This window comes from Desmodus rotundus, chromosome 8, assembly GCF_022682495.2.
Source record: "Desmodus rotundus isolate HL8 chromosome 8, HLdesRot8A.1, whole genome shotgun sequence".
NCBI lineage: Eukaryota > Metazoa > Chordata > Mammalia > Chiroptera > Phyllostomidae > Desmodus > Desmodus rotundus.
In genome coordinates this window covers 97,252,817-97,279,919 of record NC_071394.1, presented here as the reverse complement: position 1 = coordinate 97,279,919, position 27,103 = coordinate 97,252,817, and the positions used below count along the sequence as shown (strand labels likewise).

General features: G+C 52.1%; 1 protein-coding gene across 5 annotated transcripts in view; it reads right to left on the bottom strand.

Annotated features, from left to right (window-relative positions):
• The window catches only part of CAND2 (cullin associated and neddylation dissociated 2 (putative)), a 31,310-nt gene extending 8,068 nt beyond the window's left edge, over positions 1–23,242 (bottom strand). Inside the window, exons 1-12 of one of the 5 annotated variants that reach the window (XM_045192273.2) lie at positions 22,904–23,060; positions 19,736–19,848; positions 17,761–17,904; positions 14,520–14,674; positions 13,523–13,646; positions 11,259–11,524; positions 10,395–10,500; positions 10,072–10,214; positions 7,991–8,283; positions 7,057–7,198; positions 5,219–6,721; positions 715–810 (exon numbers count right to left, since the gene is read on the bottom strand). In XM_045192273.2, the coding sequence (XP_045048208.2) occupies positions 715–810; positions 5,219–6,721; positions 7,057–7,198; positions 7,991–8,283; positions 10,072–10,214; positions 10,395–10,500; positions 11,259–11,524; positions 13,523–13,646; positions 14,520–14,674; positions 17,761–17,900 (2,968 nt within the window). In that variant the 5' untranslated portion in view covers positions 17,901–17,904; positions 19,736–19,848; positions 22,904–23,060. Of the gene's footprint in view, positions 1–714; positions 811–5,218; positions 6,722–7,056; positions 7,199–7,990; positions 8,284–10,071; positions 10,215–10,394; positions 10,501–11,258; positions 11,525–13,522; positions 13,647–14,519; positions 14,675–17,760; positions 17,905–19,735; positions 19,849–21,866; positions 21,921–22,903 lie in introns of those variants that run through there. The other 4 variants (XM_045192274.3, XM_045192271.3, XM_024556708.3 and 1 more) reach the window with 4 other exon arrangements.
• Positions 23,243–27,103: the final 3,861 nt, after the last annotated feature.

The window sequence follows — 27,103 nt, the reverse complement described above, 5'->3', positions numbered from 1 at the left end:
TCGGAGAGTGGTCATATCTGCTGACCCCTTGGTTTCACATAATGGTGCCCCAGCAGGTAGAGATCAGCACCCCAGTTTTATGGCTGAGGATGAGATAATCCATCCACACTCAAACAGCCAGGGAGTGGCATAGTCAGGATTTGAACCCAAGGTTGGAAGACTCCAGAACCTCTCCACAATCCACTAGGTTGCCCTGCCTGGAAGAGGAGAGCCAGACTCCAGTGCCATCCAGTTAAAAGCCCACAGGCCTGGAGCTCTGAAGAAGTGAGCCTGGTCCTGCAGAAGTCCGAAGGCCCCTCAGACAGGGGACAAGTCAGGGAGCCACTCTCCCCTGCTCTGGTGCAGCCCTGCCCAGTTGGTGCCACTGAAGCCAATGCATCTGAGTTCTGGTAGTTTTCACTTCATGATGCACTTTCTTCCTTAATTATACATGGTGTTTCCAAAACCTCAGAACTGCAGATTTTTGTGTCCCCATTTTACAGATCAGGAAACTGAGGCTCCGAGGTGAGAAGGGGCATACTGGGCTCACTCAGCAGCTGAGTGGAAGCACCGGGTCTTGAACCCAGGCCCTCGGCTGTCATGGGGATGACGTGGCCTCCCAGGTCTCCAACTCCCTTCCGTTAATGTGCAAGAAAAATCAGCCCAAGCTCAAGTGCTGTGAAGGGGACTGAATGGGACGGGGAAGGGTGGGGGCAGAGGGCACACTCTGCTCACCAATGAAGCTCTTCAGGAGGGGGTCAATGGGATGGGGCTGGTCGGAGATCAGGAACTTGACCGCTGTGATGACGGTGCTCCGGGTGTGCGGCTGACCTGCAGGAGAAGAGGCAGTGCTTGGTGAGGGGCGGGGCCAGTCCTGGATATCCACAGGTCAGAAGGTGCCAAAACTCTCCTCTGCCTCCGTGGAAGGCAGAAATGTACTCTCTCCCCACTTGAAACTCTCCCAAGTCTGTGAAGAAGTCAATGCTACCATTTCCCCTGGCAGCCCAGAATCTTCCCCAAGTTTCTCCTGCTGCGGCTGAGGGAGTAAAACTGTCAGACTGCAGGTAACCACACTGCAACATGTAAATGGAGAACCAAGAACTCAAGAAGAAGAACCCAACCCAAAGAAAGACCTTTCTTTATTCAGGCCTTGGGACTGCATTCTATTTTTCAGACACATTATGTCAATTACTCCTCAGGACTGTCCTATTAATTGGTTGATAATAAGATATAATTTAAATGACTAATAAAATTATTAATCTCTACTTTATGGATGAAAGAGAGACCCAGAAAAGTTAAGTTCACGTCTAAGGCCACAGAGCAGATCCAGAGGTAAACAGCTGGTTCTGAGCCTTGGCCGGGCTCTCCTCCTCAGCCCTGAATTCTCCAAGCAGGGGGCAGTTGTACTTCAGGGAGGCTGAAGTCCAAGGGGATCCCACCAGAATTCGGAGCATCTCCAAAGTTTGGGAATAAAGAACTCAGTTTTGCTTTTCTGCTTGCTTTCTGAGTGGAGAAACTGAATAAGGGAGGGATATACATTTCCCATTGCATGAAAGAAGTAAGGCCGCAGCTTCCCCACATGCTTCTCTGTCTCCTCTCTAAACTGCTCACATTCTACTGGCATGTTTGGCAGAAACAGAAAAAATAATCCTAAAATTTGTATTGAACCACAGAAGCCCTCAAACAGGCAAAACCCTCATGAGAAAGAAGAACAAAGCAGGAGGCATCACACTTCCTGGTTGCAAGTTATTATTGTCAAAACAGCCTGGTACTGGCATAAAAACAGACACATAGGACAATGGAACAGAACTGAGAGCCCAGCTATAAATACGGGCACGTACGGTCAACTTCTATTTGACAAGGGAGCCAAGAACACTCAGTGGGGAAAAGACAGTCTCTTCAATATGTGGTGCTGTGAAAACTGGATAATCGCATGTAAAAGAATGAAGCTAGACCCCCATCTTACCCCACTCACAAAAATGGATGCAAAATGGATTAAAGACTTATATGTAAGAACTGAAACCATAAAACTCCTACAAGAAAACACAGGAATAAAGCTCCTGGACAGGGGTCTTGGTCATGGCGTTTTGGATATGACACCTGAAACACAAGCAACAAAATAAAGAGTAAGCAGGTGGGACTACATCAAACTAAAAAGCTTCTGCCCAGTAAAAGAGACCAACCACAAAATGAATGGGAAAAAATATTGGCAAACCATGATATGGACTTAATACCCAAAATATTTAAGGAACTTATACAACTCAATAGTAAATAACAAATAATCCAATTTAAAAATGGGCAAAGGACCTGAAGAGACATTTTTTTCAAAGACGATACTTGAAAGGCCAACAGGTACATGACAAGGTGCATGATATCACTCAGCATCAGGGAAATGCAAATCGAAACACGATGTGCTATCGCCTCGCACCTGTTGGAAGGGCCATCATAAGACATGTTAGCCACGACGTGGGGAAAAGGGAATACTCGTGCCCTGGCGGTGGGGTGTAAATTGCCGCAGCCACTACAGAAAACAGTATAGCGGCTGCTCAAAAAACTAAAAAGTGAATTGCCATGTGATCTGGCAATCCCCTCTACCGGTAAACATCCGATGAAAACGCAAGCATCTCAGGGAGCTACCTGCGCTCCCACGCTCACTCCAGCAGTAGTGCGGACGGCATGGAAACCGCCTACTCGCCCACCAACAAACGGACGATAAAGAGAATGTGCCGCACATGCACACACAGGGACACTAGTCAGCCACAGAAAGGAAGGAAATCCTGCCGTTGGCCACAATGTGCACGGCTCTTGAGGGCGTTATGCTATGTGAAGTAAGAGAAAGACAAATACCATATGCTCTCATATGTGTTATCTTAAAAAACCAAACTGAAAGAAACAGAGACCAGATTTGTAGTCGGCAGAGACGGGGGGCGGGGGTGGGCGAAGTGGGTGAAGGTGGTCAAAAAGATACAGACTTTCAGGGAGAAGACAAGTAACTCCTGCTCATGTAACGCACAACATAGCGATGCAGCTAATGATACTGTTCTATGGATTTGACAGTTGCTGAGAGAGTAGATTTTTTTCTTTAAAGATTTTATTTACTCATTTTTAGAGAGAGGGGAAGGAAGGGAGAAAGAGAGGGAGAGAAATATCAATCAGCTGCCTCTCGTATACCCCCAAACCGGGGACCTGGTCCGTGACCCAGGCAGGTGCCCTGACTGGAATCAAACCTGTGACCTTTCAGTTTGCAGGACGACGCTCAACCTACTGAGCCACAACAGTCAGGGCTAAGAGTGGATCTTACAAGTCCTCAATACAAGGAGAAAAGGTTTGTAATTATGAGTTGATGGATGTTAACTAAACTTACTGTGGTCATCATTTTATAACATACGCACACATCAAATCATTATGTTGTACTCCTTAAACTAATATGATGTTATATGCCAATTATATCTCAGTAAAACTAAAAAAAAAAACAAAAAAAACAAATGGACGAATTGCTTACTTCTCTCCACCTCCCCCCCAGCCACCTGCCAGCATGTAACAGTAAATGGGTTAAGGCTGTTTAATTCACAAACTTTACATTGGTGACTCAGGAGAAAGTTTACAATTTGGGGCTAGGGTATGTGCGAGTGAGTGAGTTACTGAATTTAACTTTTTCCCTCGTTCTCTTTCCATCCTGACTGGCCCCTAAGGAGACTCCAGGTGGCTGGTGAAGGTATGCAAATAGAAGAGGATTAAGTAAATTTAAAATAAGAAAAAACGAGGACAGGCAGGGAAGTGCGATGGAGACCACAGTGAGGGGCACGCAGGGACAGGCCACTGGGAAGCCCCATGAACTTGCCAGAAGCAGGCCACCAGTTGGCTCTAAGCTTCCTTCCTCGAAGTCAGTGGTAAAAAGGACATAGGACTGGTTAGCTGGTTCAACAGCATTTGTGAGGCAGAGACATCAGAGCTTAGAAAAGCCAGGGCTCCCTGGCCGGGTGGTTCAGTGGGTTGCAGTGTCATCGCAATACACTAAGGTTGTGGGTTCAATCCCCAGTCAGGCAACATACAGAAATCAACCAATGAATGCATCAATGAGTGGAATAGCAAATCGATCTTTCCATCTTTCTCTTCCTCTCTCTCTAAAATCAATAACTAAAAGTTTAAAAAAGGAAAAAAAGAAAAAGCAGGGCTGCTCCTCATCCCAACTTGCCTCTCAAGGGTCCTCGTGAAGAGCCCTGTGAGTGCAGCAAGGGATGTCCTCCAGGAGGGTTCTTCCCGCCCACACAGGGGTGAGGGCCACACAGCTGCTTCTTACAAACCCAGCAACCCAGCAAGGGCTTACCAGGATCACCAACACAGCGATGGCAGCAGTTACGCAGCGTCGATTGGGTACCACACACCATACAAAGCCCTCGACTGCGTTACGTGAACTGATACACCCACTGACTCTATCAGGGGAACAGTGGACCAGCTCCAGGCCGGGAGGCCTTTTGTTCTAGGGGCCCAAGTAGCTCCACAAGTATACCTGTGTTTTCCTCCTGCCTGAGCTGTGGGACACCCTGATACACCCTGTTCTGACCACACACAAGCTGACCCCTGGTTCCTGCCCTGTCCTCCCCACACCTCAGGGCATGGCATCCAATCTTGTCTACATTTCCATTTGCTCCTGCCTCAAACTAGCCCAAAAGAGCTGCACTCTGCAGGCTGTCATTTCTGGCCCTTCAGAGAACTGCTTTTATTAACCTCTGCCTAGAGCAAAGGTGGCAAACACAAGGCCCGCAGGCCGAATCTGGCCCTCCACCTTGTTTTATCCGGCCCGGCACCTTGTTTCTACCCGGTGGCAGTGCCCAGTTCTTGCTTAACTGTTGAGTGGTTACATTTATACAGTCCTAAAATTACATTCGGCCCTTTGAAGGCAACCGTGAGGCTGATGTGGCCACCGGCGAAAATGAGTTTGACACCCCTGCTACAGCATAAAGTTGCTGCCCACCCCAAGGATTCTGAAAGTGGCATCATGAAATATTTGCTGAAGACCAAGGATTCTGTCCCCTCCATCCCACATGGCCCCACAGGAGGAGGTCTGTAAGTCTCAGAATACAGTTTGTAAATGGCTCCTGTGCCTTCATCTTACACACACCACGACTCTCAGACCCAATTACCGGGACTAGCTCACTTTGTGTGGGATGCTCAGACACTCAGGGGCAAGCTGCCCACTAAAGACCTGGGTTCCATTTGCCCAAACCTGTGCCCCTACCTGCAGCAAGTTGCTTCTGGAAGCGAGGCAGAAGGAACGGAGGGTTCGCCAGGACAAGCTTCCCGAGGCACTCGGCCACTACCCCCCGGGTGCCCTCCTCGGCACCCTCACAGCGCTGGAACAGCAAGGCCCAGATGTCCTCTGAGTAGGGCTTCAAGCTGTCAGGCTGGGCTGCCCCCAGTGCCTCCCTGAGCGAGTGTAGCAGCAGATACTGCCGCCGGGGCTCGGCCTCGATCTGTCCCAGCAGGAAGGGCAGAAAGTCGGGCAGGTTCCCAGCACCCACACGGCCTAGGGCATAGGAAGCTGCTGTCCTCACGTCCTCACTGGGTGACCCCAAGGCTTCCAGGAGCACTGTCTTCAGCTCCCGCTGGGGGCCAGGCCCAGCCACCTGGCCCACCTCTGCCAGTGACAAAAATGCCAGGACCTTGACCCCTGTGCTGGAGTTGGGTGACCTGGCATCACAGACCAGGCGTTTTGCTGTGCCTGCTGCCTCCTGGGGACAGGCAGCTGTGAGGGCTGCCACACATCGAGCCAGTGAGTGAAACACCTGCTTGTGCAGGCCTGGCCCACCGTCCACAGGCTGGTCATACACGGGAGCAGTGAGCAGGCCCATGAGCTTGGCGTAGTCCACACACGGGGGCCGGGTCCCCACCAGTGCCTGCAGGAAGGCTTGGGCAGCTGCCAGCACACTTGCTGGCAACAGGGGCGAGCGCAGCAAACGCAGCAGCTCTGAGAGCACGGGGCCGCTGACCTCAGCCAAAGAGGTTGGCTGGGCCTGGGTTACCGTGGTGAGAAAGTCCACAGCTAGCTGGGCCACATGCATGTCATTCTCGCTGACCAAGGCAGGCAGCTCCGCCAACACAACCTGCACAGCGGATGGAGGGAGGTTGAGTCCCTGGCTCTGAGCCAGGGCGTCCAGGGCAGCCAGTGTGGCCAGCCTCAGCGCCCGTTGGTTCTTGCGCAGGAATGAGGCCAGTATGGGCAATGACTCGGCCAGGATGGGCCGCAGATCAAGTCGCAGTGGGGACATAGCCACAAGGGTCAGGGCCTTGACGGCAGGCAGCCGGGTGATCTCGTTGCGCAGGCGGTCCAGGAGGAGCAATAGCGATGGCTCCAGGTCATCCCCCAACCGGTCACCCAGGTGGCCCACCAGGTGGCCCATACAAGAGATGGCGCGTTCCTTCACCTCCTGGTCCAGGTCAGTGGCACGGAGCCGTGCCAGGGTGGCTGCAGACATGTCTCCAACGTATGGCTCGGGGTCCAGCATCCGAGGCCTACCCAGAGGCCAGAGGGCCCGCACCAGCTCCTGGAGCACCAGCAGGGCTTCAGCCGCAATTTTGTAGAAAGGGTCAGACACACAGGCCATTACAGGTGGTAGGAGGGTGGACAGGTGAGGGTGGAAGGCCTCAGCAGGCTCTGTGCCCAGCAGCCCCTGCAGGAAGGCCAGGGAATCCATCCGGATGGTGGAGGAGCTAGAGCGGTCCGCCAGTGAGAAGATGATGCCTGCAGGGGGTGGTGCAAAGGTTATAGGCCATAGACCCTGACCCCACAAAGCCCTCCCTGGGTGTTGGGGTAGAATACCCACAGGTGTCTGAGCTGGATCCAGGCACCTGGGCTCTTCTGCAACAGATTCTAAGATGTTAGGGCTTGGCTGGAGTCAGAGCTAAGGGATACGAAGCCATATGAAACCAGAGTGTAAGGCCTGCTCCCCAGCCTTGTTCTCACTGCGGACAATGGGGAGCCATCATATGTTGAGGAACAGGGACACCCTCAAGGATTGGGGGCCGGGTTCTGGAAGAGGCCCAGGACAGCAAATGCCAGGCTCCAGCCCATCCTACCTGCTACCAGCACAGGCATGTGCTTGGCCAGGCTGCCGGGGAGGATGCCCGCCAGCTCGGTGAGGAGGCTGAAGCATCCCTGGCGTGCCCTGATGCTCCGATCTTTCAGCTGCCGCTGTAGGGCCTTGATCACGAGGGGCACCTGTGGGCAGGCGAAGGGAGGTCGGTGACCACCCAGGGAACTTCCACACCCTGTCCATCGAGGACTTCAGTCAGCACGGAGAGGATCGCTCCATCCCAAGCTTTCCACCACTCGCTCTGTACCAGACACCTGCTTCTATATCTAGACCTTCTGAAACAGGCACTACTCCTAGCGAGGCCCACTTTACAGAGAGATTAAGTAACTTGTCCAAAATTAGGCAGGCAGGATGGCTCTCAGCCCTACACCCCAAGGGGGGAAGCCCTGGGCCCCTTCTCTTCCCCAGCTGGCTTCTCCCCAGATGAGCTCATCTGCTCCCCAAGCTTCAGATGCCAGCACAGCAATGGCTCACGATCTACACTGTCAACAGCAGACTTCAGTGCTGCCCGCCTGAAAATCTCCACTTGGACATCCAAGGACCTTAAACATAAATGTCCAGAACGGAACTCTAGGCATCGCCCTCTTCATGCTCTGCCACCTCAGGGAACTGTACTCCATGCTTTAGCCAGAGCCTGGAAATCACGTGCCACCTCCCTGTCCCACCCTCCACATCTAATCCATCAGCAAGACCCAAAACTGGGTGGTCCAGAGGCAGGGCCTCCATCTGTCTAGGTACCCACTGTGCTCCAGCGCCCGCTACACTGGGCCGAGCACACAGTGGGTGCTCAATATGCACACTTCAGTGGATGGACAGATGGTGGGGTGGGAAGATGGACGGATGGAAGGGTTGTAGGATGGTGGGAGGGAGAGTTGTGAGCGGGGGTTGAAGGGGGAGAGAGGTGAAGGCATGCCCACCTGTTCTCGCAGCATGTGGAGGGCGCTGCCAGTCTGGGTGGGCTCGTCAATGGCCTCCAGCCACCCCTTCGGGGGCCGCGTTTGCCGCAGCAGCACAATGTAGGCCCCGAACACATCGGCCTTGACATTCTCCTCACGTTCCTTGAAGCGGCAGATGAGTGCTGGCGCCAAGGTGCGGTGGAAGTCAGGTAGCAGGTCAGGCCGAGAGCTGATCAAGGCCGCCATGCACTTGGCTGCTGCCCGGCGCACCTTCCAGCTCATGTCATCGTCGTCACTGTACTCGTCCTCACTCTCTGGGGCAGAAAGCAGACACCATGGAGCCCTGCGCTCTGCAGCAGATGGACAGGGAGCTGCCTGCCCCACCCCGGTGGTCTGCCCGGAGGAAGCGGGGAAGAGGGAGCCAAGCCTGTGCTTCCCCTTTGGAAGATCATTATTTTTATACTGCCATTAGGAGTGTTACCTACCATTTCATAATCACCTACTGTGTGCTGGAGGCGGCACCAGGCACTTCAAACGCACAGCCTCCTTTAGCCTCACAATGACCTTGGGAGGCAGGGATTACTTCCCCATGACAGAGGTGAGGAAATTGGGGCTCAGAGGGAAGTGACTGACCCCAAGTTTCGTGAGCAGGGAAACAGCTGGAATTAAATCAGGGTCCTCTTCTGCCCCCGCACCCTTCACTGTTTTGACTGCTGCAGGAAGAAAACTGACTCCCAAGTCTTCAATGAGGACCAAGGGAATCCACTGGGGGCACAAGACCCATCCTTTGGTTTCCGACCTGGCTGTGTGATGTTTCCTTTACTAGGATTCCAGAAGGAAGAGGCAATAGGGCCTCCTTTTGAATTGCCCCACCCTGCTCCAGTCTCCCAAGGGTTCTGATTCCTCTGGCTTCCAAGCAGAAAATGCTGTATTTTTGTGGCTTCCTAACCTCCCGGCTCCCTGGAGAGGCCAGAGCTCATAGTGCCTTGGGCCCTGTTTTACAGATGAACAGATGACTAGAATAAAGACCAGAGATGGTGAGAGCCTCTCCTGAAGGCACAGAGCCAGGGAACAGGAGAGCTGACATTTAGGCCCACGAGGCCTACCCCTGTCACCTGTGGAGACACATGAGACTCAGAAGGAGATGGTCCTAACTAGGGACACGCCAGTCACAGGCTCAGACACCAGCATGTTCTTACTCACAGGTCTCTGAGGACAACTCAGACTCTCAGAGCTGGCATCGGGACAAGCAACAGTGGGCCACATGGATGCATCCTGTCAGCAGATGTCCCTTCTGACGGACCATTATTTGTCACCTCTTCCCTATGCCATCCATGAAGAAACACCCATAGCTCCGTGTTGCTGGCAAGAAACTGCCTGATCTCCTTGGCTTGGCATTCGAGGGCCCGATACACCTGTCCAATCTCGTCTCCCACCACCCCATCTCATCAGACTCTAAATCCCTTGCTTCCCCTGATGCCCTGCTTTCAGAACCCAGAGGCATCCGTGTGCATGACAAACTGGACCACAAGCACAGAAGGAAAGTAGCCACTGAGTTCACCCCCCATCCAGGTATCTCTTGGGTCAGTACCTATCATTCTACCATTAAAGCTTCCCTCTGCTGGGTTAAAGCATTTTCTCTTGGAGCCACAACTAAAAGGGCAGAGATGGTAGGGTAGAGGTCAGACAGTCTGAAAGACATGGCTCCATGTCCCAGCTATGCCACTTCCTGGCTGTGTTTCTTAGAGTTATATTATCTCAGGCAAATCACTTGTCTAAGTCTCAGTTTCCTTATCTGACACACGGGGATAATAATAAATACCTGGTTTTCTAGGGTTACTGTAAGGAACACAAAATAACAGAGTTCTTGGGACACCAGTAGATGCTCAGTGACTGTGAGTGATTACTGCTATCCTCACTGTGCATAAGAAAGGATGGGGCCACTGGAGAATCCAGGGTATGGAAGGCAGGGCTGGAGCCCGAGGAACAGTTGGGATCAGGATCAACGCACTAAATGCGGCTGTCTTTGGCTGGGGCGGGGAATCCCAGCAAGGCTGCACTCATTTCCACCCTCCAGCTCCCATCACAAGTTGGCCACCCACCTTGCTCACTGAATTCACTATCCTCTGTCTCCATCTGCTCCTCCTCCCCATCACTGTCGTAGTTATAGTTGGGGTCGTGCTTCATGTACTGTAGGCACAGGCTGGTTACACTGGGCACGTGAGGGCCCATCTCCTTGGGGCACCTGTGGAGTGGGATAGGGAGGCTCTGGTGGACCCAGGCAGGGCAGGGCCGGCAGTGGGCTCCAGTGGGGAGTCCTGAGATCTTAGCGCTCTGAGACCAGCATTCTGTGCTCTACCCTGCCCCCACCGACTTCCCAAAGACACTCTGGGGCCCCCATCTTCCAGCATCCTCCTGCACCTACTTCTTCAGGAAGGCCTCAAAGGCCTGGAGGCAGGACTCTCGGAGCTCATCATCATCCAGGCTGCAGAATTCCTCCACCAGAGGCACCAAGCGGTCCAGGTGGGCCCCTGTAAGGCCAGGTGGGTCACTAAGAAGAGGCCAGACCCTTTCCCAGGCTTCCCTAGCCTACAGCACCTAGCTTGTCCCTGTACCCACAGCCCTGACCACTACAAACTCAACTCAAAGGCTTCAGAATCAAGCAGGTGTGGGTTATACCTCTGACTCTGACACCTATGAGCTTTGGGATCTTGGGCATGTCACAACACTTATCTGACCTGGGTCTACTCATCTTCACAGTCGGGATAGTAATGCCTACCAGAGAGATTTTGTGAAGATTAATATGATGCAGATAGAGCTTCACCTGGTCCTGGCACAGAGTAGGCACTCAATAAGTAGCATCTGCTGTTGAAACTATCAGTCATAGCCTTGCCTTTCCTGCACTAGGTTGTAGCCCTGGATGGGAAAAGGGGAGACTAGGTTGGATTCCCAGTCAGGGCACATGCCTGGGTTTCAGGCCAGGTCCCCAGTAGGGGGCGCCCGAGACGCAACCACACATTGATGTTTCCCTCTCTCCTTCCCTTCCCCTCTCTAAAAATAAATAAAATCTTTTTAAAAATAAATAAAACATATTTTATTTAAGTTTGGTGGAATGATTTATAATTACCTGAGTCTGAGAAGCAGATGGCTCAGGGCCCGACCTCCCCTTCCAGGTACTGAACCCCCACCTCACTTCTAGAGGTGGCCCGCCCCCAGGACCCACCCCTTGCCCCAGCACCTCCTCACCTACGCCCTGACTCCTTGCCCAGGGACCCGGAGGCTCCCTTACCCAGGCGGTGGCCTGCCTGGCGGCCGACGCTGCCCAAACACTGGATTAGCGTGCGAACGGCGGCGGGGCTGGCGGGCACACGCGGGCCTGGCAGCTGGTCTAGCAGGTGATCTGCAAGCTCGACGAAGAGGTCGGTACTGCAGGCGGCCGCTAGGTGGCCTAGCGCCCCGACGGCTCGCTTGCGCACAGCCAGGCGGGGACTGCTCAACTGCGGCAGGAGACAGTGCAGGAGGCTGGCGTGAAAGGCACCCAGTGGGGCGCCCAGCCTGGGGAGCAGGAAGGGGCGTCAGGTGGGCCCACCCGCAGGCAACTTGGGCCAGGACCCTCCCTCTCCCCATCCTCTACTGGCCTCCTCCCAGGAATTATGAGAACCCAAATGGCCCTTGGTAAATGGAAAGGCGCCCTGCAACTGTGTGGAGCGATTATTATTCCTACACAAAGGAAGCAGAGAGGGGAAGGAACTTCCTCAAGGCCACCCAGCAAGAAATGCAAGGCAAGAACTAGAACCCAGGTGTCCAGGCTCCCAGCTTGGGAAGAAAAGCACGGGTAAAGGGTGTGAGGGGCTGTCCTAAATGCCTGGGAGTCTGGGACTTGCCTCAGTCCCATCCTCCCACCCCATCCCAGACCAGAAGAGTCTAAAATCTACCTCTGACCTGGTCACTCTTCTGTTTATCTCCCTCAGTCTCCTTCAATGGCTCCCCAGTGCCCTTGGGATAAGCTGAGCTCTGGGCTCAAAGAAAGAGGCAACACAAGAAAATAGTTTCTGTGTAAGTAGGAGGCAGCCCCTGCCCACCTTAGCAGCTGCTGTTCTCTCCTTCAGACCAGGCCTGTGCACCTGCTGCCTCACACACGTCCTAAACCTTTTCTCCTCTCACTCTGCACTACGTACTGACCTCACCCTCCTGTATGTCTCCACCCAGCCCAAACCTCTCTGTTGGTTTCCTGTATCTGTGTGTTTACCACGTGACAGGGCCTGTGCTGGGGGCTCAGGTGAGCAGGACAGACTTCACCTTTAGAACCTACCCTTAGGGAGTTTTCAGATAAGTGGGGGCCTCCCAGAAACCTCAAATTCAACATGCCCCAAGTTGAATCCATCGCCTCCTTCACCACACTTGCCCACTCCAAGAGGGCACCCCGCCACGGCAATCGCCCTGTGTCTGTGCCCCCAGTTAGTAAAGCCAGACCCCTGGGAATCATTCTTGAGTCTTTACCTCTTTCTCCAACTCTAAGCCCTGTGGAGTCTGCCTCCAAAATACAACCTGAATTCACCTGCCTGCAAAAGCCTCCAAACTGGTCTCCCTGCCTGTTTCACCCCTTCCCATCTCCTGTGCGCACTGAAGATAGGGTGATCAGTCTGAAACCCACAAATACGCACACAGCATTCCTTGGCCTCTGCCACAAAACCCTCCATGAGCTCCTCAAACCTTCAGGATAATTGTTAGTCACCCACCCCTGGCTCCTGCTTAGCCCTCAGGCCTCATCTCTCCAGACCAGCCCTCCACAGAATGCCCCAGCCCCAGACTGCCTTGCATAACCCCTGGGACCCATGTCTTCTCCTGCCTCTGCCCTCTGGGCTGAGGGCAGCCTCCTCATCTAGTGTCCCACTTATGCCAGCTCATGCCTGGCCATGTCCTGCCCATCCTTGAAAGCTCATCCAGCAGGACCCTCTTGAGGAAGGGTCCCAACTCCCCAGCTGGATTAGGGTCTCCTCCTCTGAGCTCCTAAAGGCCCTGCTCTTATCCTTACTGTTGTTCTTACTCCAGTCACAGTTAATGCATCTGTGAGCTCCTTCCTAGGAAGGACCCAGATGGAGCCACTCCACATTCCCAGCACTAGTCCAGCACCTGACATTTCTTTGGCCACAAAGTAGGTGCTCATATCTTGGGAGGCTGAACAAATGAATGCTTTTAAAATGTGCAGTACAACTTAAAACAAAGGCCCAGACACATTAGCTCAAAACAAGAAAGAAGGGGGTGAGGGAGAGGATGAACACACCTAGGCTTTAGCTATTGAGAATCCTGAGTTCAAATCCAAGGTTCTGCCATTTATTGACAGTGTGACTTCGAGCAGGCCACACCACCTCTCACAGCCTACAACATTGTGACAAACAAGCTCTCCTTTGCAGGGCTGCAGGGACAATCAAGGAGCCCTGAACACAGGGCTGGGTGTGCAGCAGGTGCTGGCTCTGTGGATTTAAATCCTTCCCTGCCCGCTTTGCTCCCCCTCCTACCCTGGTCTTCCTTGCCTGGGTTGGCCTCCCGCACCTGCTCAGCATGTCAGAGAGGATGTCCAGGGCTTCCAGCTGCACGGCCACGTCCTCCTGCTGGGCAATGGCACTGGTGAGCTGGCCAGTGATCTTCCGGCACACGTTGGTGGCCAGGCCGGAGCCTGCACAGAGCACAAGGTGGGCATGGGAGGTTCTGGGCTGACCTCCATCTCTGATCAGCCTTTGCTCTGTTGACCCAGAGAAGCTAGCACCTGAGTGGTCCCATGTTTAACCCAAAGTCCTGGCCACACTAAGTGACAGCTTGGGGAGCAAGAACTGATAGCAACCTGCTGGCTGACCCCATACCCTACCCCTCCTTCCTTCCTCCCTTCACTAGGGCAAAGTGAAAAGTTAAATACTTCCTTTCCTGGACTCTCTTGGTGCTAGGAGGGGCCAGATGACTCCATTCTGGCCAAGGAGATATAGGTCGAAGTCTTCTGGGTGCTTCTAGGGACACATGTTTTCCTATAGAGGGCAAGAGACCAGGCAGACTCAACCCTGTCCTAACTAAGCTGCTAAATGAATTTCTCGCCCTGGCTGGTGAGGCTCAGTGGATTGAGTGCTGGCCTGAGAACCGAAGGGCCGCCAGTTTGATTCCCAGTGTAGGACACATGCCTGGGTTGCAGGCCGGGTCCCAAGTAGGGGACATGTGAGAGGCAACCACGCACTGAAGTTTCTTTCCCTCTCTCCCCACCTTCCCCTCTCTCTAAAACTGAATAAATAAAATCCTTAAAAAAAAATCTTAAATGAATTACTGCAAAAGTGGAGTGGGCGATCCCCTACTTCTTCAAGCTGCCAAGAGTTAGATTTTGTAACTTGCAGCTACAAGTATTCCTGATACACAGCCGTGAACTTAAGCAGATAGGGGTCTGAATTCTCTGCCACTGACTAGCTGGTTGACCTTAGGTAAGTCCCTTTACCTCTCTGAGCCTCAGTTTCTTTAACCATAAATTAACACAAGTAATTATAGCACCTAGTCCCTGGCACCCAGGTACCTGTGGCTGCAGGGGGTAGCTCCGACAGGACGGTCTTGAGGCCGATGCCGGCGATATCTCGGAGCTGCTCCTTGTCTGACCGCATGTTGGCACAGAGAGCATCCACAATGGTCTCTACCTGGTACTCCTTCACTTTGCCCACCAGAGGACCCAGGCTGAGCAGAGAGGGGAGGAGAGGGTTCAAAAGCCCAAGCTCAGCCTGAGTCAGGCTACCCCTCATGTCTCCTCAAGCCCATGGGGCCACATGTGCTGAGGAAAAGGCCCTGGGTCCACAGAGACTCCCCGTTTTGCCAGAAGGACAGGCACCCTGTGGCTCTGCCAATGTCATTCCTGCCACCTCCCAAACCTTCCTCTCCTCCTGGGTTTTGCAACTCAGTATATGGCGAAAACATCAAACTCAGTCTCCTCAGCTGGGAACCAAAGGGTGCCCAAGAGCAGTGGTTCTTAAATGGGAGCAGGTATCAGAATCCTCTGAAAGACTTGTTAAAACACAGATCGCTTGCCCTGACTGGTGTGGCTCAGTGGGTTGGGCACTGGCCTGCAAATCGAAAGGTCACGGGTTTTATTCGATCAGGGTGCCTGCCTGGGGACGCGCCTGGGTTGCAGGCAACTGATTGATGTTTCCCTCTTTCTCCCTCCCTTCACCATTCTCTAAAAATAAATAAATAAAATATAAAACAAACAAACAAAAAACACAGATCCCTGGGGCCCACCCAGGATTTTCAGACTCAGGAGGTCTGGGTGGGGCTCAAGAATTTGCATTTCTATCAAGTTCCTCAAGTTCCTAATAGACACTGATACCAGTGGTCCAAGAGCACACTCTGCCAAGCACAGCCTTAGGGCACGGGGGCAAACCCGAGGCCGCTGAACCCGGCCCTCCAGCTTGTTTTATCCGGCCCAGCACCTAGTTTCTACCAGGGGCAGCGCCGAGCTCCTTGCCCCCAGTTAAGGAGTAGTTACATTTATCCAGTCCTAAAATTACATTCGGCCCTTTGAAGGCAACCGTGAGGCTGATGTGGCCCACGGTGAAAATGAGTTTGACACCCCTGCCTTAGAGCCTTGCTTCTCAGTGTGGTCACAGACAAGCATTATCTGCATTATCTGGAGCTTGTCAGAGTGCAGACTCTCAAGTCTCACCCCAGAGCTCCTGAACCAGAATCTGCATTTCAACAAAGTCCCCAAGTGATTCCAATGCATGTTAATGTTTAAAAACAGCTGTGCTCGATGCACTGGGTCTTGGCCTGAACTGTGCATTGCCATTGCCTGGGGCCTTTAAAAAACTGTTACGTAGCTGGGTGCCAGCCCCAGAGTCTGAGTTAATTGGTTTCAGGTGTAGCCTAGATGATCGGCGTTTTTAACAATTTCCCAGATGATCCTAACATGCAGTCAAAGTTGAGAACCTCTGACCTAAATGAGTGGTTCTCCAACATGTGCATTAGCACGCAGATTCTCATCTGCTGCTTCGGCCCCCTCCCTCCACCTCTCCCACTCCTGAATCCCTGGATGGGGAATACGCAGTTGTAACAAAGGTCCCAAGTGACCCCAATTCATGCCAGTTTGCAACCTTGGCTCTCCTGCCTGCTTTCTCCAGCACCTCTTCCATCTAAGTCATCATGGGCCCTCCCATGCTCTGTCCTATAGCATTGGTTCACAGTATGGGTGACACTGCCCACAGGGGTGTTTTGCAAATTTATGGAGCCTTTTTTGGTCATCATGACTAATGAGATGGCACTCCTGGCTTTCACTGAGGCGGTGGAGGAGCGGGGAGGTGGCTGGGAATGTTAGAAAGACAGTATTGCAAAGCAAATCACATTCCAGGTCTTGCTGGCATTTCTAACATCCCTCTGGGCATCCATACAGATAAAGAGCCTTTCTATCATCATCTCAGTCCAGAACCTAATTTCATTTTACATATAAACACAGAGTACTTTTTGCGCTCTTAACATATGCTGCATTTTCCAAAAATGTAATTATCAGGTAAATTGAAAGAAGACTATATGGTTTTCCGGGCAAGTTTACAAGCAAATAGTCATCATTCAGAAAATCCTGTCACGAAGAGCAATGCCACTGGCGGTACCTGAGTCCCCAGCACCTCGCCCGTTCCCGCCCGCTACTGCTGTGGCACTTGCGCTGAGTCTGTGCTGAGGTGCCGGCTTCTCCTGACTTCGTCATCACTCTGCTGTCCTCAAGCCTGAGCACTTCCTGAAACCACATTCCTTCTATTTCTCCTTTATGTTACAGCGGAGGGCACTACACATACAGCTTAGAAACTGCAGGCAGGTTACAATGTGTACAAATGTCATTTCATGAGAAGACGGTGTTTCAGACTACCTGCTGTAAAAGCGGATATTGGTCGTGCTGGTGGGAAACCACAGTTCACCCTCTCTCTCTTCGCCGCCGCATGGAGGTGTATGGAAGATATGTTAGGTTCTGCATAAAACTATTTACTGAATTCCCTTTGCTCTTGGGATCAAGCTGAAATTCATTGACGTGGCCCAGAATGCCTGGGCCCAGCTCACAGAGTACTGTTAGAGAGCAGTGCCCTGGGTTTCTGTTGACTATTGGCCCCTGCCATTATTCAGTGCCCTGCCCTGTACCCCCCCTACTCCCACACACACCCTGTGCATACCCCATCTTGCTTTTTCAGCTCAGGACATAAGTGGCCAAAGTCTCAGGACCACAGCCTCACAATGCCAAGGGCAAACACTTCTGGGACCACTGTGTCCCTTCAGCTCTCACCACTCTGGTGGCATGCCAGTCTGCCTTCCAGTGCCAGCACCTGCATCTGTGCCTGAGGGCTTTTGCTGGTGCCAGGGAATGCACCTCTGTCCACCCTACCCCAGGAGCAGCCCTCAGCCAAGGACTGATGGAGAGCTGGCCGGTGGGAACACTCTAAGGGGCCCCCAACAGGGTTGAGCTCTGCTTCCCCACAGCAGTAACTTGCTTGATAACGCAGGCTTTGTTGGCTTTCTTCCTTCCCTGCCTCGCTTCCCTATTCCCAAACTGGATTTTCCTGGGATCACTTCTCGAATAAACTTACAAGTGAATCCTTGTTGCTGGTTCTACTTCTGGGGGAACCCAGACCAAGTCACTGTCCAACTTCCCTGGGACGCAAAGAGCTGCTTAGCAATTCTTCTCTCAGAGACTGTAGCCTAAAGGGACAGGGATGCCTAGGGAGCTCCCACACTGGGTGAGTACAGCCAGAGGGTGCCTCTCTGTCCCCCACAAGGCCGACACTCACCACTTGACTGCCAGGTTCTGCACCTCACCATTCTTGTCCTCCAGGAGCTTAAGCAGCATCTTTACCACTTTGCGCTCACTGTCCTCGTCCAGCTGGATGGAGTCCTTCTGCAGCTCTGACATCAGGTCGCTGGTGGCCATGAACCTGGGCAGGGAGGGCAGAGGAGGATTTTTGAGCAGCTCTGGGGCCCCAGTGATTTAGGAAGTATCATAGAGTTCCCCAGAAGCAGACCTTGATACAAAGATTCAAGGGAGAGTAGATCATCTGGGCTGTGGGCGTGGCAGGCTACCACAGGGAGACACCAACTGCCACATTGTGGCTGACTAAGAGTGGCACAGCATCCCAGCTAAATGCTTTGGGCTTCAAAGTTCGTGGCTCTTGCTTCTGCCATTTACGCAAATGTGAACTTGGACAAGCCACTTTCCTCACTAAGCCCTCATTGAACTGTCTGAAAAATGGGGATGAGAATAGCACCTGTCTCATGGAGTTGTGTGGAAGATAAAGAAATAATGCGTGTGATGTGCTCAGCACACAGCGAGCACTCAGAAAATAAACACTGGGTGAGTGGCACTGCCGTTCTTATAAAGACACAGTACATCAGGCACGTCTCACTCACGCTAGAAAGTTGAACAGACACCTTCCAGCCAAGTCAGGTGTCAGCGAGAAGCCCCTCTACCAGAAAGTGGAGGGGGCCAGCCCTGCCCACTCCCACTTCACAGAACTGACTCAGCCTCTGCCCTTAGACTCGCGGTCTCAGACTGCAGCCAGCAAGAGAATAACTGCTGGGTCCCATCCCCAGGGTGTCTGAATCAGCAGGTCTCAGCTGGGGCATTTCTAACAAGTTCCTGGATGACGCTGAGGGACAGGGACCACTCTCTGAGAACCACTGCCCTAGGCCATACTAGTGGCCCTGGGCACACCTTAGACACTGATGTTGCCAGCTGACCAGTCCCCAGCTTTGGCTCCCTGGCCCAGGGTGGGCATCACAGTCAAGGGCTACCTGCCCCTAGGTGGGCAGATCCATGTGCCCTGATGCCCTGTTTCAGGCATTTGAAAGTGCAGTGGTGGGTGGCAGTCTGAGCTGGAAAGCCACGGACAGTTGGGGCTGCAGGGGGCAGTGTGGAGCACCATTCCTGCCAAAATTCAGAGGGGAGGGCAGAGTCTTAAACTGGCGGCCCTCAGCTGTGTCCATCTTGCAAATGATTTTCCAAAAAATTGAATTATTTGTCAATATTTGAAAACTGGGAGAGCTGACATGAAAGTATTGAGTTCCAGACTGTCTTGAAATCTGACTATTTGAATGCAGCTGGGCCGATAGTCCTGGTGACAATAACTTGCTCTAGTCAAGTCCCGGCTTTCCTCTTTGGGTGAAACACACACTCTCCAGGTCACCAGGTTCCCACCAGGCCCACTCCACCTGTTCGCAGGCTCTTGCAGGCACCTGAGAATGGAGACTAGAGGAAAAAGCAGGACAGAGCATCAAGGAGGGATGCCACGAAGCTGGGACCAAAGAGTGGTGGCCCCAGGGAGCTTCCGGCTCTTGCTGACCTTCAGGGATCCCCACCTCCTCACACCAGCCTTGGTTTCTGAGTTGAGCCAGTCAACCAAAAGCCCTGCCCTGTGCTGCCACCTCCCTACCCTCTGAAAAATCGGTCACAGTCAGCTGTGTCTCTGCAGGCTCAGACCTGCCACTGGATGTCACGGCGGCTCACAACACCCTGTTACCAGGAGGTCACCTGTCGATGTCATAGCTGTTTGTTTTTAACAGCTGGGATAAGCCTCAGGCTGCTGAGAGGAGGAGGAGGAGTGGCAGGGCTGACCGTGCCCATCTCTGGGCCTGGCCACCGTCGGAGAAGCAGGCAAGGTGAAGGAAGGGGTTTGGATCTGAGCCAGGCCAAGGTCCCGGTTAGGCACATGCACCTCTAGGTCTGTCCAACTGAGGGAACATTCTTGGAAGGCAGGCAGCGTCTCTGACCTGCATTTCTGCTGCAGTCCACGGAGACCCAGCTCAGCCTGGCAGCTCAAGGGGTGTGCTCCTTTGCCCAAGATGGCCTCCTGCCCCTTCTTTCTTCTCCATCTGTGGAACACCTGTTTGTGCCAAGGGCTCAGCTGACATCAGCCTCAGGGATGACTCCTCTGACCACCCTGTCCTATCCCCCACCCCACTCTCTCAGCACACCTGGTTCTTCTGGACAGGACCTCTCAGAGAAGTCTGCACCCCTCCGTCACAGCACCTCTTATACTATGCTGCACTCCTGGTCACCAATGCGTCTCCCCCAGTAAATTGTCAACACACAGAGGCTGTCAGTTTCATCTCTCGAACTCAGGCCCCACAGAGAACAGGTCCAAAGAGGGCCAGGGTTGGGGGCAAGGAGAGGGCAGGAAGGGAGGAAGGGTTAGAGTCAGCCTCTGACAGGGCTCAGAGCCAACAGCTATGTGAAAACCTGAACTCAGAAATAAACCTCTCTGAAATAGGCCTCAGCATTTCAGACATCCCCGGGTCCTGGAAACGCTTAGCTCTCCAAGAAAGAAACCCTATTGTGCATCTGTGCGTGGCGGTAACAGTGGGGGTGTACAGAACAGTGTTTAATTTGGTAGATAAGAGCTTGAGCACCAAAGTTAGGCTTTAAGTAAATACACTGGCCTTGTCATTTAACAACTGGGTGACTCTGAGCAACAGACTCCTCTCCGAGTCCCACTTTTTCCACCTATAAAATGAGAACTTTCTTTGTCCTCCTTGGGAGGTTTTAAGAGAACAGTGAGTTCTTAGCATGAGGCAGATTAGGAAACTGGGCTCAGAGAGGTTGCAGGAACTGCCCAGTGTCACGTAGCAAGTTGGGAGGAAAATTAGCCTGCCAGTCAGTTCTCCTGGCTCCTCAGCCAACACTACTGTGTTTTCAAGTAATGATGAGGGAATTCCTGCCAGACCCACCAGCTTACCCATTTCACTGTTGGCGTCTGTGTGGGAACAGGGCAGCCTCCTGCCCACAGAGTGGGGACCCAGGAATAATAGGAATCAAAGACGTCCTACAGCCTGCCTGCCTCCATCTGCAGTCACTGCTTGCCTCCAGGAGCCAGAGTACACAGCCTCTGTTTCATTCCAGAGAAACCTTAGAGGCAGCTCAGCTGAAACACTTGGCCACATAGGTGCCTGGACAGCTGGTCAGCAGGACCCGACCTCCCTGGTATTTGGACTCTAAAAATAGACACCATCCTCATGTACTTGGGTGGTTTTAAGTGTTCTCAGGGCCGCTGGCAGAGCGGGCTGAAAGGGTTTCTTAGGCTCTAGGTGGCAGGACCAACTCCTTCTCCTAGAGACTAAACCTAAGGCCCTAGAAACAGTGGTGCAAAATCCCCTCTGCTGTGTGACCTCGGGCAAGTCACTTCACCTCTCCAAGCTTCTGGAGAACAGGAAGAACAATCATCACTCAGGTGGACAGATGGATTGAATGAGATTACAATGCACAGCATAGCAGGGAGCCCGGGACACAGAAAACATTCCTTGAGCACCTACTGTGTACACAGAACAGGCTCTGGGATACAAAAAGGAAACACACAGTTCTGTGGTCCAGAAGCCCTGGGTCTCCCGCGGCTAGGATGTGATGCAGCAGAAACATGGGCAGAAGAGGTGTGAGAGCTCAGAGGGGATACCTGAGTGTCAGCAGGCATCCCAAACAAGTGACAACTGAGTAGGAGCTAGCCAGGTGAATGGGGACATGAAAGGAGGCACAGAACTTCCAGGTAAAAGCCCAGAGTGGGAAAAGGGCATGGCAGATTTCCGCTGTGCACAGAATTATAATAGCGCCCGTTTATTACGTGGTTACCGGGTGCCAGCCGCTAATCTAAACACTGCACGTGCGTTAACTCATTTCATGCTCACACCAACCTTCTGAGGTGGGTTCTGTTGTTATCCCCATCTTATAGGAACAAAAGCTGAGGCTCAGGAGAAGTTAAGCAACTTGTCCATGTTCACACAGCCAGTAAGTGGTTGTGACTAGGATCTGAACCCAGGACTGTGGCTCAAAGGGTCTACTAAAGCTGTAGTAGCGGTTATTGAGGAGTGTTGAGGAATGGGTTTCAGAAGGCAGAGAGGTCAATCTCCTCACCTGTCAGGGGGCTGGAATCAGACAGCCTCACCAAGATCTCAGTCTCTACGTGAGACTGACCTGGATTTGGGCCCCAAGTCCTCCACTCCCTAGTTCTGTGACTGTATCTCTGGGGCTTGGTTTTCCTATCTGTAAAATGGGGATAAAGTGATAGAATATTCAATAAGTGGGTGCAGCTATATTGGTCTCTGTGGGCTCCTTTCAGCTCAGAGGGTCCACTAGCTGTGTGACCATGGGACAAACACCCCTGGGCCTCAGTTTCCCCCCAAGGATGACGGAGTTGGACAACAGGTTTCCTCCATTCTTTTCAGCCCTGTTCCTGTGAGGCACAGGGATGCTAGGGGAAGGAGGGAGAAGGGGAGTGGGCATCCAAAACCTAGACACCCCTCCCACCCCCACCCCGCTCCAACTGTCATCTACCTGTGCCTGCAAAACCACTCAGCCCAGCCCCCTCCTTCAAGCTGTGTCACAGCAAACCTGGGAGCGTAGCGTATGGGAAAGGGTGCCCTCCTGTGCAGGGAGGAGGCCTGGAGTGATTGTGAGAAGAGGGCGGAGGTGGTTGCTGAGGTTACCAGTGAAAAAGTCAACCCCGGGGTGTAATCCCGGGGAGGGGCCGGGTTTTAATGCAATAAAGAATAGGCAGCGCTGGGGTCCCTCGCTTCAGTGTGGGTTCATCACATGCGGGGCGAGATGAGGGCTGGGCATAAATGAAGAAAGAGGCAGAGGAAGGGTGCAGAGGGGCGGAGCTGGGGCTTTAATGGGGGACAAGAGGCAGGGATTGAAGTTTGCACGACTGGAGATGAAGCAGGGATTAGAGTCACGGAGAGGGCAAGGATCAATCCGGGGAGAAGCCAGCGGGAGCTCCCGTGGGGGCGTCGAGGTGAGGGGGAGGGGAGGGTCTTGGTGAAGGGGCGGGGCTTAACCCTGGATAAAAGGACCGGGACTGCAGGGTCCGGGGGTGTGCCCACGCCCCTGGTGGGGAGGAAGGCCCAGAGTTTCAAGGAGGCGGAGAGCCGGGGCAGAGCTGCGGGGCGCACCTGAAGTCCTTGTCGCTGGACGTCATCTTCTCCAGAAGGCTGGAGATGTGAAAGGCGGCGGTGCTCATGGTAGCTGCGCGCCGCGGGCCGGCCGGCGGGAGGGAATATGGCGGCGCAGGCGCCCCCGGCCCCGCCTAGCCGCACCGGTGGTGGTGGCGCTCACCAGACCGAAATAGCAGCCCCCGCCGGCCCCGCCCCGCCGGCGCAGTGCCCGAGGCTCTGCGGCCCGCGGAGCTGCGGGGGGCCGAAGGGGGCCCCCCCGCGAGGGGCTCCGCGGTCGAGCCTGAGCGTCCGGCCCGGGCGTCAGTTCTTGCCCGTGGACGGCCCAGCATCGGCTTGCACACCCCCAGAGACGGGGAGGTCACCACTTATTACAGGACCCTCCCCGCGATTCCTGTGAGTCCTGGCTCTGCCCTCTGTGCCCCTCGACCCTGCACGGCATAGGCATGATATCACAGTCTCAGGATGGAATTCTAGTTCCGCCGGTTCCCCTGCTGTGTAGCCTTGGCCAAATTACTTCTCGGAGCCTCAGCTTTCTCCTCTGTAAGCATTCAGGGAGCAGGAGCCGCTAATTGTAGGTCAAGCCAACCAAAGCCCTTCCAACCCACCCCACTCCTTACGCTGACCTGCCCCTGAGGAGGACAGTATCTGAAGAGTGTACCCAGCCACCCCGGGACTCCTCCCTGCCATCCCCAAGCCTCAGGCCATCAGGGTCAGTTTCTTCATTTTATAGCAATGCAGCTGAGGCCGAGAGAAGCAAAGGGACTTGCCAAGTCTCACACAACCAATGAATCTGGAATGGAATTAGGACTGACTCCATAATCCTTAATACCTGGAGCAATAATTCTTCCATAAAGCTGCCCACAGTTAGGTACAAGCTCAGGGTGGAAGGCTCTGTAGGAGGACAAGGAGAACCCTCTCTGAATAGCCAAGAGGCTGATGGCTCTTGAGAAAAGGAGTAGCATGTACTTTGGATCAAGGCAATCCTGGGTTCAAATCCCTGCTAGGCTGCTTCCTGGCTGTGTGGCCTTGGGAAAATGAGACAACCTCTCTGGTCTATGTTTATCTTACCCATAAGATGGGGATAAAATAAATCTTTATTTAATAACACACTTATTGGGTACTTATTATTATGGGCACCTGGGCTCTACAGCAGTGCTGTCCAACAGAATTTTCTGCAATGTTGGAAATTTTCTATGTCTACACTATCCAATATGGCAGCCAGTAACTACCGGTGGCTATTGAACATTTGAAATGTGACTAGTGTAACTAAGGAACTGAATTCTTAACTCTACTTTTAATTAATTTACATTTAAATAGCCACCTGTGGCTAGTGGCTACCGTATTGGACAATGTAGTTCACATAGTAGGGACACAGCAGGGGACTAGACACACACAAGCCCTGCCCCTGGGGACTTTACATCCCATTGGAGGACATGAGCATTAAAGAAAGTAAGTAATTAGCCCTGACTGGTGTAGGTTAGTGGGTTGGGCATCATCCCACAACCCAAAAGGTTGCTAGTTGGATTTCCAGTCGGGGCACATGCCTGGGTTGCAGACAATGTCCTTTGTTGAGGGCGCATGGGAGACAAGCCATCCATGTTTCTCTTGCACATCATTGTTTCTCTCCCTCTCTTTCCCTCCCTTCCCCTCTCCCACTCAAAAAAAAAAAAGTGATTAGATAAGGAAAATTCAGATTTATACAGAAAATAAATGAAGGTAAAAGAGTAGAGAGTACCCGGGTGTGGAGGGCCAACTTTAGCCAAGGTGGTCAGGGAGGCCCTTTTTGAGGAAGAGACATTTGGGCTGAGACCCAAACAAATGAAAACGAGGCAGCTGGGCAAAGATTTGAGGGAAGAGCTTCCCACACAGGGAGAACAGCAAGTACAAAGGTCCTGAGGTGACAACAAGCCTAATGTATTTAAGAAAAGTGGCTGGACTGGGCCCTGGCCAGTGTGGCTCACTTGGTTGGAGTGTCGTCCCACAAACCAAAAGGTAATGGGTTCAATCCCCGGTCAGGACACGTGCCTAGGTTGTGGGTTGGTACCTGGTTAAGGCGCATGAGAGAGGCAACTAATCAATGTTTCTCTCTCACATTGATGTTTCTCTCCCCCTCTCTCTCCCTCTCTTCCCCTCTCCCTAAAATTAGTGAGCATGTCCTTGAGTGAGGATTAAAAAAAAAGAGGATGGAATGTGGTCAGTCCCCTAAGAGAGGAGGTGAGGTCAGAGAGATGGGTAGGGGCCAGCATATTTACAGCCTTCTCACAGGTCGAGGTGAGAAGTTAGGATTTTATGTCAGAGAAGTAGGGAGTGACTAGAGGACAATGAGCGAGGAGGTAACAGGACTGATTTATTTTTAGAAATATCCCTTCCGCTGCCCAGCAGTCAAGAATGATGGTGGTTTGCACTAGGGGAATGATGGTGAAGATGGGAAGAAATGGACAGATTATAGATGTCATACAGAAATAGAATACAGTGGCTTTGCTGAAGGATTGGATGTGGAGGTAAGAAAAAGGGAAGAATTTTGGTTTTTAGATGGAGCAGCTGAGGAGATGATAGAGAGGAGGAAGCCAGGGAAAGGAACCCTTTGAGAGGAAAGAGGACTTGAGAGCTCTGCATTGCCCTGTTATCTGGGAGATACCGACAAAACATCCAAGGAGAGATATAAGACTGAAGGTTGGATACACTAGTTGCATCCGGGGAGAGCACTGTATTTAGAGCGATGGGAGTATACAAGGATGGACAATATGAAGTATTATTGATGATGGGAACAAACAAAATTATTCTATAATGGGAGCTTTAAATGGGCACAATTACATTGGAAAACTGTGTGGTAATATTTACAAAAGCTAAGCATTTCCTACCTTGACCTGTGCAGATAAGCAATTCCATTCTCAGGTATGTATTCAAGATACATGAATGCTTATGTGTTCAACAAAAGACTGGTTAGAGCAGCTTTATCCAGAATAGCCAAAAATTAGAAACAACCCAACTATTCAGGAACAGGTGAGTGGATGAACAAACAATGGTGTATTCATTAAAATGGAATACTACGTAGCAACGAAAACTAACAAACTATAGCTACACAAACTAACATGAATGAATCTCAGCAATATTATAATGAATAAAAAAAGCCAGACTCAGGAATGTCTACTGTGTGGTCCCTTTTGTGTGAAGTTCAAAACCAGGCAAAAGTAGTCTAAAGCTGATAGAAGTCAGAATAGTAGTTACCAGGGGAACTGATAGGGAAGGGTCAAAGGTAGCGTTTTGGGGATTGCTCTGAATATTCTCTCTCTTGATTGGGGTGATGATTATGGGTAGAGTATATAAATAGGTAAAAGTTATCGAGCTGTTCTTTGCTACATGGAAATGTGCCTCATCGAAAAGGAGGAAAATGAAAAAAACACCAGTTTAACAAGTTTCTTTCTGTTGAACAATATTTTGTAATAATTTTAGAAGTCAGTGAATATATTTTTACAAGTCAAAAAAGATTAACTAAAGAATGAGGACTTCCAGTCAAGATGGCAGCATACGTAAACACAGTTCACCTCCTCACACAACCACATCAAAACTATAAGTAAATTGCCCTGGATCGTGTGGCTCAGTGGATTAAGTGCCAGCCTGTGAACCAAAAGTTTGCTGGTTTGATTCCCAGTTAGGGACACGTGCTTGGGTTGTGGGCCAGATCCCCAGTAGGGGATGTGCAAGAGACAACCACACATTGATGTTTCTCTCTCTCTCTTTCTCCTCTTACCCTCTGTTTAAAAATAAATTAATAAAACCTTAAAAATTAAAAATAAAAATATCTTTTTAAAAATTACAACTAAATTATAGAACAACTGTCACGCAGAACTGTCAGAAATCGAGTTGAATGGAAGCCTGACTACTATGTAATTAAAGAAATCACATCCATCCAGACTGGTAGGAGGGGTGGGGATGTAGAACGGGCTGGTCCCACACCCACATATGGAGGATAAAATTTCAGGAGGGATGTCTTGGGAGCAAGGAGTGGCAGCTCCACATCAGGCCCCCCAGCCCAGCGTCCCAGTGACAGGAAGATAAATCCCTGTAACATCTGGTTGCAAAAACCAGTGGGGATTCAGTCAGCAAAAGAAAATTCTACAGCCCCAAGCAGTTCCTCTTAAAGAGCCCACACACAGACTCACATAGTCCCTCTGAGCTCCAGCACCCGGGTAGCAG